This window comes from Capsaspora owczarzaki (genome assembly GCF_000151315.2).
Source record: "Capsaspora owczarzaki ATCC 30864 unplaced genomic scaffold supercont2.16, whole genome shotgun sequence".
Classification (NCBI taxonomy): domain Eukaryota; class Filasterea; order Ministeriida; family Capsasporidae; genus Capsaspora; species Capsaspora owczarzaki.
This window is the reverse complement of record NW_011887307.1, coordinates 141,865-154,954: the sequence shown is the minus strand read 5'-3', so window position 1 is coordinate 154,954 and position 13,090 is coordinate 141,865. Positions and strand designations below refer to the sequence as shown.

Genomic DNA, 13,090 nt, shown 5'->3' with positions numbered 1-13,090 from the left:
GCTGGTGTGTTTTGTTACCAGAAAAAAAAAAGGAAGAATGAGCGACAGTTGGCCAAACAGGACGTTGGAAATTTCTTCTCGTTACCTTTGAAGCGAACTCGCGCGCTCACTCTCTCCCCCCCCCTACCCCAGCTGTGACTGTACTGCGTTCGCTACCCTTTGTGGTGCCTTGCAATGGCACATGTAGTTGAAGCCCAACACGTTTCGACTTTGTTTTTGCGCTTGTGGGATTTTCGAACACAAATGACGCATTCGACAGATGGCACTCGAACAAAAATGGGTTGAAAACCAACACCGAGCAGACAAGCGGAGGCAGGGGACCGACCTCTCAGCAGACCACTAACATTCTGTGAAAGGGGCACGTTGAGCCTACTGAGCCATGCTGAGACAGGATAGGATGGAAGGAAAAGCAGAGCTCGAGATGGTGCGGCGTCTTTTTGTCTTTTTTTTTTTTTTTTTTTTTTTTTGTTTTCGAAGACAGATAAAGAAAAAAAAAAAGCTCCGCACAAGAATCTGCTGTTGGGTCGATCGCGACGTGCGCCCCCCGCCCCTCGCCCCAACACCGCAACTCTGGACGTGAACAACTCGACAAAGGCGATAAAGTCCTGCTAAATGAGCGGATGCAGGAGAAACGCTGGCAGATGCAGGCGCGTTCCAACGACCAAGAGTGGAGAATTATCGCGACGCCACGAGCAAGATTTTGCACACATGTTCTTATCGAGAGCGACAAGTTGGGCGTGATGGGTTGTGATTCGTCCATGAATATTCCACCCAACCCACACGACAGGCCGCAGATCAAAGGTGAGCAACATCTAAATGGCTTGTTGACTCGGACTTGCAGATCTCAAACCGAACAAAATTCAACATTGTCTTTATCATTGTCACAAAGCACACTTTTCACATAAAACAACGCCTTCAACCCAAAAGGCCAAAGCGAACACCATCGCAAGAAACCACAAATGCCAAGTTGAACAACTTCCACACAAAAGCCAAAAACACTTGACTTTTAGCAGACAAACGACAGGTTGTCGATGGAGACGGACGACGCTCCAGTGAAGCCAAAGAGGGAGACGGCAAACAAACGGTTGGCAGGGACCGCGGGCGAGAACTGCGAGAAGCTGACCGTCATGGTCTGGACAGCTCCAGTGAGGCCGGAGATTTGCACATTAGACGAGCCTGCCCAGCCGGTGCACGAAGCTGAGCGATACTGCAGCTGAAGCGTGAAAGACGAGCCAGCGGGGGCTTGCACCGAGAACGAGAAGCCAGAGAAGCGGCTGAGGTCGTTGCACTGGTTGGCGTTTGCAAGCAGCGAATACCAATAAGTGCCGGCCTTCAACCCGAGGGCAAGACGGCCACCGGTTTGACTCATCGATGCAGCAGTGCCGTCATCGGACGTCGCAAAGCCAAGATTGTTTGTCGAAATGACTGCATCCGTGAAAGAGTCCACAACAAGTGCAGCGCACTGGTTTCCGCTGGAAGGAGTCGGAGTCACAGATTGAGCAGGAGTAGGAGTCACAGATCGAGCTGGCGCGGTCGTCGTAGGCGCGGGCGTTGTCGGGCAGCCTGTCAGGGTCACATCATCAATGGAGACGGTCGCACCAGCAGTGATGCCTGAAAGGACGATGGCATGAAGGCGCGAAACCACAACATTGCCAAAGGCCGAGAACGGGACAACAATGGTGCGGTCAATAGAAGTGCTAAAGCCGCCTTGTGCTTGGGCGTACGAAGCCAGGGCAACGGTCAAGCGGCTGTCGACCGTGGTGCAGGCCGCGTTGCGCGTGTGCAGCTCGAGATTCACAGTCGTGCCTGGAGGCGCGCGGATCTTGAGAGACACTCCATTCAGACCTGTGGCGTCAAAGCACGTGGCACCGGCAAGCAAGGTGTACCAGTAGGCGCCTGCTTTCGATGTCAGGGAAGCACGGCCACCAGAAATGCTAAAGCCAGCCATGGAGCCGTCATCGCTCATGTCGAGGCCGAGATCGTTGGCGAAAAGCGAGGCGGACGAGAACGAGTTGACCACAACCGAGGCGCGGGTAGCACCAGAGCAGGTAGGGGGGTTGGTAGGAGGGCCGGTAGGAGTCGGGTTGGCCGGGGCATTGGTGGTGGATTTGGCCGGGGTGGTAGAGGGGTTGGCTTGAGGAGTGTTGGACGACTGCGGGGGATTCGAAGAGCCACCGACCGTTGCAGTAAAGCTGGCCGAGACGCCAGCACGCAAAAGATCAATAACAACGCGACGACCGCTGATCGAGAAGGCGCCGCATTGCGCGCACGAGAAGCTTTGGATGGCATCGCCAAACTCGAGGGTGAAGCTCGCAGTATCTGCAGCAGCACCAGTCAGCGTGCCAGTGTAGCCAGTCGAACTCTTAAAGGAGGATGACACCTTGACACCGATGCGAGAAATCCACCACTCGGTAAACTCGTTCATCGCCATAGTGTAGCGAATGCCTTGGCTCTTGGCAAAGTTGAACATGGCAATCATTGCCTGCTTCTTGGCCGAAATGATGCCTTCGTTGCGAGGACCCTCGCCCCAGCCGTCGTGATCTGTGGAAATAAACAACACACAAGTGATAGCCATGAGTACAAGCTTTGTGATGAACCTACCTTTCGTGTTGACGCCATTTCCCAATCGCACGAAGCAACATACCAAGCACTACGGTCATGCCACCGTTGCGACGGTTTTGGAGGACATTGTACTGCCAGCGTCCAAGAAACCAGTTGATGTTTTGGGGAGCCAGATCCTGACGAACGCCATCAATCACAAGGCCGTCCTCGCTCGAGAGAGGAAACTCGTACACATTCGAGTGCTTGAAGATGCCTTGGAGGTTTTCGTACAGGGACAAGTCGACGGGCAGATTGGCCTTGAGATCACCAATAGCAAGCGAGCTGGAAGCCTTGATGCCGAGCTCCTGGAGGACGGGGTACTCGTTAGGATTGAGCATCAGGTACGGCGAGCGGAACATGACCATCTTGCTGCCCGTGGCGCGGAGCAGGATCTCATTGTTGACCTTGATCTCGCCGTAAAGCGTACAGTCTCCGGGCGACTCATCAAACGTGCCCGTGTATCCAGTAGCAAGGCTCTCCTTGCCCGTGCCCAGTGGAACAGTATTGAAAGTCTCGAGGTGAGAAACAGTGTGGCCACCTGTTGTGAGGAGAAGAAAAGGATGGTTGAGTGAAATTGGCATGCTCAATTCCCCAACACCTCAGAGTGAAGCAACCGAAAAAGCAAAAACAAAAGCTCATGGCAAGGATCAATGATCGAGCGCTTACCGACGGGGCACTGGCCGAGAGTACACATCTCAGCAATGACTTGAGGGTCTGTGTCATCGGTGGTAGTCTGGACAAAGAAGCTAATCCTCGGACGAGGCGTGACTTCGTTGACAGTGTGGAGCATGCCAGTCACAGTATCCGAGTAGTCGTGCGTGTCGGTGCTCATGAACAGGATCGAGTCCTCAAAGCCGGGAACGGTGTGCTTGACGACGCTGTGACCCTGGCAACCTTCGCGAAGACCGTCGCGCAGCATCATGGCGAGGACATCCAGCGATGGGTCAAAGCAGTTAATGTAGCAAGTGTACGAGACGTACGTGTACATGTCGAAGCCAAACGTGTACACCGAGCCGAGCCCGACCTTGCGGCGAGCGATACCAGAGCCGACACTGACATCTCCGGAGGCGCCAGTGTAGAAGGTGGCCAGGTTGGTGGCAGAGCCGAGATTCATGACGCGCGCATCCCGCTTGATGTCGGGCACGAAGCCGTTAAGGTATAGATTGAGCTCCTCCACCGTGTCCACCTGATTCAGGATGGGTGCTTGAGCAGCAGGGTCGATGCGGAGATACGAAACGTCTGCGCGGGCAGTGATCGAGCCGATACCAGCCAAGGCGTTGAATGAAGCGCCGCCATCGGGATTGAAAATCATAATCACACCGCCGGCGGAAACAAACGACTCGAGCTGGGTGCGACGGGCCGCCGTCAGCCAGTTGGAGTTGGCAGAGCCGGGAATGACAACGAGGCCGTAGCGGTCTCGCAGATTGGGGAAAGCGTTATCAAATTGGGCGGTAGTGGAAAGCACGTCGTAGTCAATACCGCGTTGGCGGAGGGCCATTTCGTACGTGTTGGTCAGCGATGCACTAATACCGGTGGCGCGCACAAGGGCAGCGCGCGAAACAATGGCGGTAGCCACGTTCGGGACATCATCAACAACGCCGTTGCCTGAAGATTGGGGGCAAAAGTTAAAAACAGTACTTTGCCCTATTTCATCATCAAGTTGCATGACTTACAATCATCATCAATGCCGTTGGTTGTCTCGGGCATGGGCTTTGGACCAGTGCAGACGCGAGCCTTAGTCACTGGGTGGCATTGATAGTATCCTTTCGCGCAAGCGCCCTTCAGTCCGGTGTTGCATTCGTTCGCAGCGACGGGGTCCAACTCGTCAGTGCGGCCATCGCAGTCGTTGTCGAGACTGCAAATTGTACGCCATTAGTACGTTCAGAACTTTTCCCACGCCCCCGCATCCCGTCGTCCAAAAGCAGTCGGAGTCGTCCAAAATCGGAATTACACAGCTTACCCATCGCAAAGTGTTTCTTCTGCTTGAAGAGAGGCGGGGCAGTTCACTGGCTCGCCAGAGATGGCAGCATGGGTCACACGAGCGGCCAACAGCAGCACGCAAAGCAAGAGCAGCGAGAGCTTGCACCCGCTTGCAAGCGCGGGGCGAGTGCGACGAATCATGGGAATCTGACTTGTCAAGAGCCGTCCAAGTTGGGCGTTTTCGGTTAGCAACCAGGTGTCACCTCATGCAAATGCACCTGCCAAAACGTAGTACGCTCGTGGACGTACAAGAGATGTTTGCACAATCGGCGAGCAGCAAAAGATGAGGAGTGATCTGTCAACTCTGGTCGTCGCAAATCCTTTTATAATTGGAGGAGCTAGGTGCTGGGTGTCACAAGCTAGGAGCTAGGAGCTAGGAGCTAGGAGCAGACGGGTAAGTGAAGCGGTTGAGTAGGAGGACTGGTTCAACTCCACACAACAGAGGAACCTGGACCACTTTGCTATGCGGCTTGCGCCGTCCTAGATTTCTCAGAGGTACTTGCGGGTTACAAACTCACCCACGGCTTGAGTTCACGTTGGATCTGAAATTTGCACCGGCACGTCGCGAGTACGGTGTGAGTCGAAGTTGCCATTTCAACTGTTCAACCAACATCGTGAGAGTATTGCACAGACAAAGAGCATCAAGAGGGAGCGGAGTTGAGCTGAGAGGAGCTGGGAGGAAAACTGGGAGGAAGCTTCCTCCCCAGCTGGAGGACGAGGGGGGAAATTTGGTCACCTCTGGTGTCAACATCTGCGTTCTTAGTGTGCGCACCACCCAGGCAGATCGTCTCTAAAACGAAACGGGAAGTCTGTGAATGAGGTTTCGTACTTTGCGCATGGTGTGATACAAGCCAACCGAGCCCGTTGCATTGCATCTCGAACGGGGCTGGACTTTTATTGGTTGCCTGTTTACAGACCTCAAAATGTGAATGTTTGTATTCATCATGGCTTTGTTGTGAGGTAAGCCATTTTCCAGCGAAACAGTAAGCCATTTCCAGCGAAAAAAGCAAGCCTTCTTCGCCGGGCATTTTTGCGTGGCCTACCCATTCGCGATCAAGGGCGAAGAAGCGTCCTTCCAATGTGTTCCTATGAAGGATTCCCACCTCAATGACAGACATCATACAGCAATGCAGCGGAATGCTTGTTCGTCGCAGTGGACTTTCAAAGTTATAATCCATAGATACTTGCACAACAATTTGAATACACTCTGGGCACACAGATTACAGACACAATCAATAGCTTTTTCTCACTAAGACTCGGCGAGAATCTCTGACGCAGCGGCGACTGGACTTGGCGTCGACGCTTCTTCGAGGCTGGTCGACTGCTCGGTGGCGCCATCAGGCGAAGAGGTCGCGGTTGAGGGATCGTCGGAAGTAGCCAGCCCGTTACTTTCAGTGGCGGGAGTTTGCTGAGTGCTGCTGCTGCTGCCGCCGCCTTCTTCTGGGCCCGCAGACGCATCATCCGCATCATCGGCAGGGTCGGTAGCGTGTGCATCCTCTGCCTCGTCCGCATCGTGCTGTCGGCGTGCTTGCGTGAACAGGGGGAATTGAGCATTGCGCTGCGGGTTGGATTGTGAATGTTGCCCGGGAGATTGGGTCAGGTGGTGTGGTGGATCAACCACCTGGCCGTGGTGTTGCATAATTTCCTTTTGCTGCTGGAGAAGGACTTTTGGCGAAATCATTGGCGAGCGCCCGGGTAGTATGGGCGATGCAAACGAGTAGGTTTCTTCGGTCGGCTCCAGTTGCGGCAGATAGATGCAGGTCAGCGCGAGTTCCTCAACGTCCTCAAACTCAAGCTGGGATTCATCGTCGTCGTCCTCGGCATCCTCGTCATCATTTCCCGGCCCTACGTTTGTCAAGCTGCTCGACGACCCGTCGTTGCCATTCGCGGCGTCGGCCTGTTCGGCAGCGCGGCGACGGCGCGGGGTGAGGCTCTGCTTGCGTGGCTGCTTTCGCCTTGGTTGTTGGTACTTGACAACGGCTTCGTGGAGCGCTGGCACTGGTTTCCGCTGCGTATCGCTGAGCCAGAGCGCGCTCAACGAGGCAATGTGCTTGAGCTCGAGGGGCAGGCAGGCAAGGCGGTTATTGTTCAAACTAAGCACTGAGAGAGACTGCAGCGACCCCATCGATGAGGGCAGTCTGACCAGCAGATTGTCCGACAGGAAGAGGTTTGTGATTTTGGTGCAGCGGCCGAGGAGCTCGGGCAGCTCAAAGACGTCGTTGCGCTCGAGGTAGATGGAGTGGAGCTCGGTTAGGTTTTCAATGCCTGCTGGTAGCTCCTCGAGGTAGTTGTTGGAGAAGCGGAATTCCCGCAAGCTGGTTGCCGAGAAGAAGGTCGCCGGCAGGACTTCGAGCTTGTTGTTTTCGGCGGCAATCGAGTGCATGTTGCGCAGGTTGCCGATGGAAGCTGGCAGCGACGTGAGGTCGTTGGAGGTGAGCCATAGATCTGTCAGCGCGGTGAGGTTGCCAAAGTCGGCCGGCAGCGTTCGCAGGTGGTTGGACGTGAGATCGAGCAGCTTGAGCGATTTGAGCGAGCTGAATGATGGCGGTAGCTCGGTCAGGTCGTTGTCGTCCAGCCAGAGCTCTTCGAGGTTGACCAGGCGGCCAATGTTTTGAGGCAACTCGCCCAGAGTGTTGCCGCCGACGCCCAGCTTGACGAGGTTGGTCAGCTCGCAAATCTGGTCGGGCAGCGAGCGCAGGAGGTTTTCGCGAACCCACAACTCTGTCAGGTTTTTCAAAACGCCGAGCTCGGTGGGCAGCAGGTGGATTTGGTTTTCGGACAGGTCGAGCACCTGCAGGCTGCTGAGGGCCAGCACGCCGCGCGGCAAGAGCGACAGCTGATTGACGTTGAGCTGCAGCACGCGAAGGGCAATGAGCGACTGGATCTCCTCTGGCAGCTCTGCAATCTGGTTGTCGCGCAACCGCAGCTCCTCCAGCTTTGAGAGCGATCCGAATCCCGACGGCAGTGTTCGCAGCTGGTTTTCGCAGCAGCTCAGCGAGACGAGCGAGGTCAAGCGCTCCATTGTGAGCGGCAATCCGACGAGCTTGTTCGTGTCGAGAATCAGCTGCTCGAGCTGCTTTGGCGTGTCGAACACCTCTGCGGGGACATAGCTGAGGTCGCAGTCCGAGTAGTCGAGCGTGTCTGTAGCAGCAGCAGCAGCAGCAACAACAAGAAGCACAAAGCAAAGAGACAAAAAGTGAGTGATCACGTCGAAGACAGGAAGGGGGGGGGGAAAACGAAGAGTTGGTCGGGGCTGCATGTTGGTTGGTTGGAGAATGCAACGGTTGGTTGGGGTGGACAGGAAGAGGTACAAGCAATACAAAGGCAAGAAGACAATAAGCCAGTATAAAAATAGTTGGCGCTAAACGCACAGCAACATAGTATCCAGCTCACTGCCTGAGGTAAGGATTTCAAACCCAGCTTCCTCACTACATCGGCTTCCGAAATGCATTGCGGTTTTTTTTTTTTTTCCTTTTTGTTGATAAAACGGCTTTTGTGAGATCAATGCATCAAAGTGCTCGCTGGAAGGAAGGAAGGAGGCGAAAAATGTCCCCACAAAATGCTCAATCAGACGAGCGGGAGAATGGATGTTTGGTGGTGGTGGTGGTGGTGGTGGTTGAGGTTGGTGATGGCTCGATGCAAAGCCAATGCAACAGAGATTGAAGGCGAAATTCAAAACCAGATGGTTTTTTTGATTTTTTTATTATCTTTTTTTATTTTCCTGTTTGACTCGCTGTCGATGGTCGCTTCGCTCGGCCGCTCAGTCCGTGTCGCCGTCGCTGATTTAAGAGCAAGCAGACATGCAGCGAGGCGATCCCTGGAGCGGCTGAAGTGGTGTCCAGCACAACGAAAAGGAGAAAAAATTCAATTTAAAAAATCTTTGTTCTTTTTTTTCTTTTGTATGGAGTTTGCATTAGAAAAATAAAACAGAAATAAAAAATAAAAAATCAAACGAACTCGCATTTCGAAGCCAGCGGAAAAGGCCAAAGCAACGACGACGACGACCGACAGCAGATCAACGCGCGACGACAGAGAGAGAGAGCACACAAAGAGAGAGAGAGAGAGAGACCCCGCAGCGAGCGACAGAGAGTGAAGAATGAATGATCAGATGTAAGGAAAAAGAAAAAAAAAAAACAAAGCGGTTTGTGTGGTTTGTTGAACCGCTTCGACCGAGTCAAAAACACACAGAGACCGGAAGCGAAGTGGGAGGGGGGGAGGAAGGTGAAGGGGAGAGGGAGAGGGAGGGAAGGAGTGTGTCGGGTGGATGAGAGTTGCGAGAGACAGCGGGGCGAAAGGGGAGGTGGATTGAACGGTGAAAGGTGTATCGTGTGCAGTGCATGTATGGGTGTGTACCAAAGGGCTTTTTGACAATCGACTTGACTCGCTTCCAGATGGACATTGAAGTGGGAGGGGTGGGGGGAAAGAGAGAGAGAGAGAGAGAGAGAGAGACAGAGAGAGAGAGAAGGATCAATGGAGCGAGAGTAAAGTGAAAAAAAAGAGTGACTGAGACTTGCTCAGAACAAAGAAGGCACTGTAGGATAAGAAACACACTAAAAGCGCAAAGTGACCCTTGACGTTCAAGAGCAGAGTGTAGGAGATCGAGCGAGAGCCATTCTCCACAGAACTGCTTTCACTCTTCCAACCGTCTCTCCTCCTCCTCCTCCGTTGAGATCCATAGCATGAGATTTTGAACTGCGATTGCGCTTGTTCTTATTTGGCTCAAGTTCATTGTTGACTTTTCCGCTCGAAGGTGAGCGTTGCATTCTCAGACCGAAACAAACGCAATGCTGCTGTACTGAGCTAACTGAGGAACTGGCGGGTCGTCATCGCCAGTGCCCAAGAGTGTGATTTAGGAACGCAAGGTGGGCCCTCCCTCGTCGACCAATGAGCGCGCCTGAAGGAGAGGCCGCAGCGTCAGCCGGGCCACCGCAGCAGCAGCAGCAGCAGCAGCAGCAGCAGCAGCAGCAGCGAGCGAGCAGGCCGCCGAGTGCAGTGTCGGCTGCACGGAGCAAGCTCAACGCCGCGCTCGGGGCAAACGGACCAGTGTACTATGACATGCTCAAGCGGTACATGCTGGCTGAGGCAACCAAGAGCGAGCTGGACGCAACAGCGAGAAATCTGCTGGGCGATGACCATTGTAAGATTGCCCGCTCAGACCGCCTGAGCAAGGAAGTGGGCGAGGCTTTATTGTGGATCTCATTTTTGCAGTTGAATATCTGGTTGAATATCTGGTTGAATATCTGGGTTGGATTTGGCTGAATGAATCGGGTTGAAATCGCCAGTCGGTTTGCACACTGCGTTTCTCAGATCCAGCATCCAGAACGCTGCCGCCAAGTCTGCAGTCCCAAGGAAGAAACGACCGCTATCGGCAGGTGAGTGGCGTTTTGTTTGTTTTTGTGCTTTGTGTTCAAGGTCGTGATTGGTTGCTGAGCGGGGTTTTTTTTGTTGTTTTTGGACTCAGATTCCTCCGGCGCAGGTACGCCCGTCGTCGATACACCTCAGGAATCGAATCAGTCGACAACTGTCGATATGACCGCGGTCCAGGAGGAGGTATGAACTCGACACACATTCACCCTGAAACCATGATTCGTGATGGGAGAGCTGACTCGTTCTGTTTCTTGAGTTTCAGCCGACGCCACAGGACGAGAGAGCCTTTGCCAGCTCAACAGACGAGTGGCAACCTGTCCAACATGACGCTCGCCCGGCCAACACACGTGCAGTCACCCTCTGTTCCCAATTGCGACGGCTCCCAACCGTGGCGGAGATGCGCGCGCGGTTATTTGTGACTGCATTTGACTACGAACTCCATGATGTCACTGATGAGGCTGCTAAGCTACTAGTACAAGCTCTTGAGGTAGATTTGATGCTTTGATGCGCTGGTTGTGTAAACTTGGGCACTCAACGTTTTCTGCCTTCCTTGTTTTTGCATTGTTTTCCGTGATCCCTGCTCTCTGGCAGTATCACATGATGAATGTGATTGGAAAGACAATTTGGTGGAAGAAGCGCGGCCGCCGAAAAGCAAGTGTCGTCCGACGCGAGCTGGCAGCCCAAATTCCTCAGCCACACGCCGAGCTGGCGCTACCTCTGATCGACATCCCCGACCCAGCTGCCTTGACCGATCCTTTGGGCCCCGAAGACCTGCTTTTGGCGCTCTCCATGTCCCCCAGCTTGCTCGGTGACGATCGGCTGTCCAAGGAACGAATTTTGTCGCGGCTGCGTCAACGGTGATTGCTTTTTCACGCAAACACTGTACAATTCTTCTGCACAAATCCCCATTCACCACAAATTCCTGCAAGCTTTGGAACAACAAGTGAAACTGAACGTGGACTTTCTTTCAAAAAAATGCAGTACAAAGAAAGAAAGCACGAAAGACGGCGAGAGCATTTCGCAAACATGTTGTATTCACACCGCTCCGGCACGAGACTATCGGACTGCGCCACGCTTAAAAGGTGGGAATGTTGAAGCAGCCAAAGCTGTCGTCGCCCTACAAAATCAAATGAACGAAACAAAACAAAAGTAAGCCAAGAAGCAAAGCATCCAACTGGGGACAACTGGGGGGGGGGAGGCAAGTGCTCCTTTGAGAGGACTGCATACAGAGTACAGGCACTTGGACTCGAAGCACATGATATTGCTGTCAAGATCAGCGCAGCCGGAAACAGACGTCTGGTTTGTGCCCAGAACAGAAAAAGTGAATATCATGATCAATCCCGCAAAACCAACGCTCCCTTCCAACAATCACAGGTGGCCGTACCGAATTGAACACGACGTTGGTGAGGTTGAGGCAAATGCTGAGAATGTGGGCGGGAATGTACTTGTCGGCCTTGATGATGGCGTCGATGATGGCCTTGAACGGGATCAGTGCGGGAATGAGCTCGAGCAGCGACAGAAGCGAAGTGTCCGAGAGGCAGATGTGGTTGCCGTCCAGCTCCTCGTCGAGAACAGTGTGGTTGTCAATGGTGAGCTTGGCGCCGAGAGTCTGTTTGCGAGATTGGTCCAAAAGATGGGTGAGTTAAAGCACTGCGGCTCTCTTTACCAGCATCTATGCCACGACGGCCATCGATGCCATCGATGCCATGGCCAATGGTGCAAATAAATCCTCGTACAAGATTCTCCGGAATGACATAGAGAACGAGGCACGTCTCGCCGAGCACCGGAATGTCAATACACGACGACCAATCTGCTCAAAAAACCACCCCAAAAGCATTTCGCCAGTCGGAAGTGAGTCAAAATAGTCAGTTTCAATTGTTCTACAAAATCGACCAACCGACTTGGAAACTCAGAAAGCAATAAATAAATAAAAATGCCGCTATTTTTTTTTTATTGTTTTTTTTTTTTTCGCTGAAATCACATTGCGGAACTTTTTTTTTTTTTTTTTTGTTGGTTGGCTTTGGACAGCAAAGTGAGCAGAGGTTTCCCCCCCCCCCCCGCGAGTGAGGGTGAGCGAGAGTGAGTGAGCGAGAGCGAGTCGGAGAATGAAGCGACGCACCGGACTCGTTGCCGACGCGGGCGGCGGGCAGCTGGATCTTCTTGTGGTTGTTGTTGTTGAGGCGGGCGAGCTTGGCCGCAAGACCCACCCGGTGGTAGTCGCGCTCGGCCATGGCGGCAGAGTCGGGCTTCTGGGCAATGGCAATGGGCACGGCGTAGATGCTTGTCGCGAGCGAGACAATCACGCAGAAGGCAACGACGGCCAGCGACGCACTCAAATGCTTCATCTCAATGGAAAATCAAAGGAAAATCAAGAGGAAAAAAAGGATTGAGCTGGATTGTTACGAATCGGGATTACGAGCAGAGGTAAGGATTTGCTTGAGTTTCGCTCCATAGCATTTCATGAACTAGCCTTTTGGTCGCTTCATCATTCAGTCGTCCTTTTGGCTTCGCTCCAAACCCCCCCCCCCCCGCCTTCATTCCTTCCTCACACTTGTTACACAATGGCGACCAAGCTGCAGCAGTTCACGCTCGTGTTTGGCTTTGTCTCTGCCGTCTGGACGGTCTTCCTGCTCAACCTGCAGCCAGCCGCGCTCAAGCCGTCGCCCGCCGTCAGCCAGATCATCCCGGCGCTGCCGTTCGTCGCACTCGTCGCGTTCTGCGCATACTCACTCATGGCCATCGGGTACCGATTGGCAACCTTCAACGACTGCAACGAAGCCTCGCAGGAGCTCCAGCAGGTATACGTCCAGCCGTTCAAGTTCACGCTCACGCACACCACACGCCTGTGTCGCATTCAATACATGCAGTATAGTGCGATGGTACCACGGAACTGACTTGTGTGTGGCTTGTTTGAACTGTGGTCTTTGGCAGGAGGTCAAATTGGCGCGCGCAGACCTGAGCGCAAAGGGCTTCAAGTTCTGAGCAGCGCAGCAGCTTTACTGTATCCTGTAGTGTTGTTGTCGAATGTTGAATAGATGAGGAATTTTGCATGGATCCTTGTATGGATGGGTGGTCCCCCCGATTCCGCATATGTTGAACAAAGGATGGGCAGCTCAAACCGCTCATCGTCAATGTCGTCTCA

General features: G+C 53.5%; 5 protein-coding genes across 5 annotated transcripts; 2 read left to right on the top strand and 3 right to left on the bottom strand.

Annotated features, from left to right (window-relative positions):
• Window positions 1–1,006: 1,006 nt before the first annotated feature.
• CAOG_07779 (hypothetical protein) lies at window positions 1,007–4,722 on the bottom strand (the record flags this gene model as incomplete). The annotated part of the gene is made up of 5 exons (XM_004342803.1): window positions 1,007–2,541; window positions 2,645–3,139; window positions 3,268–4,206; window positions 4,275–4,456; window positions 4,562–4,722. 5 exons carry the CDS (start codon window positions 4,720–4,722, stop codon window positions 1,007–1,009), a joined length of 3,312 nt encoding a protein of 1,103 aa, XP_004342852.1.
• Window positions 4,723–5,724: 1,002 nt separating this feature from the next.
• Window positions 5,725–9,029, bottom strand: CAOG_07778 (hypothetical protein). The gene is made up of 2 exons (XM_004342802.2): window positions 8,935–9,029; window positions 5,725–7,722 (listed from the first exon to the last, which is right to left on the bottom strand). The coding sequence occupies exons 1-2, from the start codon at window positions 8,978–8,980 to the stop codon at window positions 5,831–5,833; spliced, it is 1,938 nt and encodes a 645-aa protein (XP_004342851.2). The 5' UTR covers window positions 8,981–9,029; the 3' UTR covers window positions 5,725–5,830.
• Window positions 9,030–9,465: 436 nt separating this feature from the next.
• CAOG_07777 (hypothetical protein) lies at window positions 9,466–10,985 on the top strand (the record flags this gene model as incomplete). The annotated part of the gene is made up of 5 exons (XM_004342801.2): window positions 9,466–9,718; window positions 9,864–9,953; window positions 10,043–10,131; window positions 10,211–10,435; window positions 10,540–10,985. The coding sequence occupies 5 exons, from the start codon at window positions 9,466–9,468 to the stop codon at window positions 10,807–10,809; spliced, it is 927 nt and encodes a 308-aa protein (XP_004342850.1). The 3' UTR covers window positions 10,810–10,985.
• Window positions 10,893–12,385, bottom strand: CAOG_07776 (hypothetical protein). Its single transcript, XM_004342800.2, has 5 exons — window positions 12,068–12,385; window positions 11,685–11,758; window positions 11,333–11,557; window positions 11,176–11,244; window positions 10,893–11,065 (listed from the first exon to the last, which is right to left on the bottom strand). The coding sequence occupies exons 1-5, from the start codon at window positions 12,291–12,293 to the stop codon at window positions 11,024–11,026; spliced, it is 636 nt and encodes a 211-aa protein (XP_004342849.1). The 5' UTR covers window positions 12,294–12,385; the 3' UTR covers window positions 10,893–11,023.
• On the top strand, window positions 12,184–13,086 carry CAOG_07775 (hypothetical protein). Its single transcript, XM_004342799.2, has 2 exons — window positions 12,184–12,746; window positions 12,880–13,086. Exons 1-2 carry the CDS (start codon window positions 12,510–12,512, stop codon window positions 12,928–12,930), a joined length of 288 nt encoding a protein of 95 aa, XP_004342848.1. The 5' UTR covers window positions 12,184–12,509; the 3' UTR covers window positions 12,931–13,086.
• Window positions 13,087–13,090: the final 4 nt, after the last annotated feature.